Below are 3,645 nucleotides of genomic sequence, written 5' to 3'. Positions count from 1 at the left end.
TGATTTGTATTTATGTTTGATCTGCATTTTTTTATCTTCGTCATTTATTTTAAGCTAAAAACAGAAAAAACATTTCTATTGTTCGATATGACCACAATGATCTTCCAAAACTAATGATTAATGTTTCCATCAAACAACTAAATGATTTTTTTTTAACTATATGAAACTAAAGATATGTATATGGAAGTGGAGCGGCATACGTGAGTCGATGATTTTGACTATATTAATTAAACATCTACGTACGTGTTAAATCTAACATCACTATGTACGTTGATGTAAATGTTTATACACCGACCGACCGACTTTTAAAAAAAATTCTGGTTACCTTGACTAGTTGGATCAGTCGAGCCGAGTTTTGTGTATATATATAAAACGTATTAATTGGCAATAAATAGAACAAAACAAAAGAAACATACAATTAATGATTGACTGCGGGTGGCTGCTTTATGTAACGTGCATGTGATGCAACATGGGAAATCATATAAATGGACGAAATTTCAAACTCTATTATTACCCTTCCTCAGATTGGTCACGCAACCAATAATTAGTAGTTTTAATTAAACTATGAAAGACTATATTGATACATATTATCATTGAGAATCCATAGATGCGGGACAGTTAAACTTCCACATGTAGTTCACTCGGGTCGTATAAAAGCATATATACACATGTGCTGGGTCTTTTATATTGATGTATGGTTGATTAACATACAACGAAGGTTACCTGAAAAGGTCATAAGAATGATGTGTGTGTATACACGCGAATGATATGCTTCAAATGCAAACAAAGTTAGATGATATATTTACATTTATTGTAGATTATAATATTTGCTTTTGTAGCGAGCTCATCGATTTACCATGTCTAGCTGGTGACGGCTCAAAAAAATCTCCAATACGATAAAATCATTGTTAATCACAGTATATGCAGATCTAACAAGAATAGTATTCAGCTCTTCTACGAACTTCCTGGGATTCTTTAGTTTTATAATTATAACAAGTTGGTGTTTTATATGGTTTTTGTGGCATAGGCTATTGAACTAGACATCAAATTTCAGATTTAATGTGTTTGGATCTGAGAGGATGGAAATCATATGCATCCCACATGACTTTGTATAATTTTCTCGGTAGTTCAATTATATATTTTCAGTATTTACCATTTAGAGCATCTTCAATGTATGTTTCTATATTTTCTTCTAAAATAGATATCTTTATTATAGAGGTGGATTTGCTCCAATGTATGCTTCTATAATAGAGTTCCTCTATTTTAGAGGAAAATATAGAGGAATCCTACTTTTTACCTCTATATTTAGAGATGAAAATAGCAAATCTCTATATTTTCCCGTATAACTAGAAGAACTCTATTATAGAGACATACATTGGAGCAAATCCACCTCTATAATAAAGTTTCTCTATTTTAGAGAAAAATATAGAGATAAAAATAGAGGTGGGTTGGAGATGGTCTTACTATAAGCATTTTGACACTATACCGTACTTATAAAATACGGAAATATAAAAAGAAGACGATAACTAAAAGTAAAAGTAACAGAAAATTAATTAAGACTCGGAGAAATATTTTGTTACAAGAGTCTCCATCTCTATCACCCAAGCATGAAATTTCAAAGAAGCAAGATTTTCGTTTTGTCTCTCAACTACTCTCACTCACTCGTTTATTTGTGTTCAGTTGAAAAAGGATAAAAAACGTAGATACAAAATTTGTAAACCATCGGTTTGATGGTATCCGGAACCAAATTAGCTTTGAAAATTCACTAAAAAGCAGAGTACAGCTCAATCTTGGAACTCATTATACAACATGAGAGATAAAATGAAACTCACAAAAATCAATTGAAGAGCTGGTTAAACAAGAAAAAGTTTGATTTTAATATTTATAATTATAGCACTTGTTTTTTTTTAACATAAAATATACCACTTGTGTACTTAGTAAAATCTCGAAAGCAATAAAATTTGTTTTTGCTCTTTTTCTTCTTTATTGTTTAATACACTTTTTTTTATAACCGTGAAGATTCGGCGAACGAAGTCAACCGATTAATCCACGAAATCCACAGCAGCTACATATTCTTACAATTTAAGATAGTCTGGATGGCTAACGAAAATCAAATTACGGATTCGCTGGATGGCTAACGGGAATCAAATTGCGGATTCGCCCTATTGAGGTTATCTCTCAAACGCCATTAGCAGGGTTATTGTTTAATACACCTTACTCAATTTTCGATCAGTTCAAACCGATACTAACTAGAAATTGAATAAGACATACTTGCAGAATAACATTATTCTTAGATTTTTTTTGGATATCAAACATTATTCTTAGGTAAGTCATTGACGAATATGCACTTCCGATAATCTCGGTGAAACATCAAATCCCTCTCTCATTCTTTGGCTCAAAATGTACCAGAAAGAACAGAAATAAAGAAGCTGGAATCTTCTTCATATATAATAAAACCCAGAAATTAAGCTTACATTCACATCTAAACCGAAGCAAATTCCATATATCTCCACAAGAGCTTCAAACCGGTACCTAAACCGGTAAAAAATTAGGAAATTTGCAACAAACAACATATATATATAGTAGCTATGTACATCAACACCAACTAAGTATTATTATTACTCTCTGAACAAAAACCAACCAGATCCATCTCTGTCTCTCTACCTACCAAAGATTCCTCTAAAACGCTTGTTCAGACACACTCCTCGCTGACTAGATCTTGGAGGTCACTTGGAACCGCTAGTCCAAGCCGAACCGACTCCATGATGCGCTCAAAGACAAGAACGTGGCATGGGATTTGCAAAACTCCTTTCTGCTCGTATCCGTACTCCTGAGCCGACCGCTTCAGCAAACCGATAAAAACCGGGTGGTTAAGCACCTCCGCGCTAACCAAGAACCTCTCCATCTCTTCACCCACGTAGACCGGTACGTGTCCTTGAGGAACAGAGGATGTATGCTTCTTTAAGCGGCGAGCCATAGAAGACCGGAGGGAAAATTTAGAACGGCGGCTCCGTCGTTGCGAATCTGACCGGAGGAGGTTGTAGTGAGTGGATTCAGCCACGCGGGAGAGACGGCGGATCAGGTGCTTCATCTTCTTGCTGTGGTGTGTGAGAGGTAGAGAGAGAAGCTTTTGCAAGAGTGATGAAACTGTATGAGCTGTAAGAACGAATGAGAAGATGTTCTTGAAGGAAAGAGAGGAAGGGTTCAGATTTTATATAGAGGCGAGGGTAGTTATGACACTTTGGCTTCGAAATAAAGTGGGTCCGGAAGGAGTACTTGCCAGGTACACTTACTCGGAAATTTTCGACTTGACTATTAAAAGAAAAAAAGAATATAAAATGCCCAATTTAAAACCACACAAACATAGTAAAATATCTTTGATTTTTAAACATAAAAGGAAAACGACTGATTTAGTTTATTTTGTTTTATATAAATAAATTGTATGGATTTTATAAAAAAAAAAACGACTGACTTTGAAATAGAAAAATCAAATTTCTAATTAACATAAGGAAATCCTATTTGATATAACTATTTATTTATATATATATAACGTTTTCTTTACCTCTTATATATATATATTCATGGCTGTGATTTCTGTAAATTAGTTTTCTGATATATTTTCATTTGTAACAAAAACCATGTATA

General features: G+C 33.7%; 1 protein-coding gene across 1 annotated transcript; it reads right to left on the bottom strand.

Moving 5' to 3' along the window:
• Positions 1–2,413: 2,413 nt before the first annotated feature.
• LOC106452360 (auxin-responsive protein SAUR72-like) lies at positions 2,414–3,194 on the bottom strand. The gene has a single exon (XM_013894451.3). It carries the CDS (start codon positions 3,089–3,091, stop codon positions 2,693–2,695), a length of 399 nt encoding a protein of 132 aa, XP_013749905.2. The 5' UTR covers positions 3,092–3,194; the 3' UTR covers positions 2,414–2,692.
• Between the last annotated feature and the right edge of the window lie 451 nt (positions 3,195–3,645).

The sequence above is a fragment of the Brassica napus genome, chromosome A5 (assembly GCF_020379485.1).
Source record: "Brassica napus cultivar Da-Ae chromosome A5, Da-Ae, whole genome shotgun sequence".
Lineage (NCBI taxonomy): Eukaryota > Viridiplantae > Streptophyta > Magnoliopsida > Brassicales > Brassicaceae > Brassica > Brassica napus.
The sequence above is the reverse complement of the archived record's forward strand: the minus strand, read 5'-3'. Positions and strand labels throughout refer to the sequence as shown.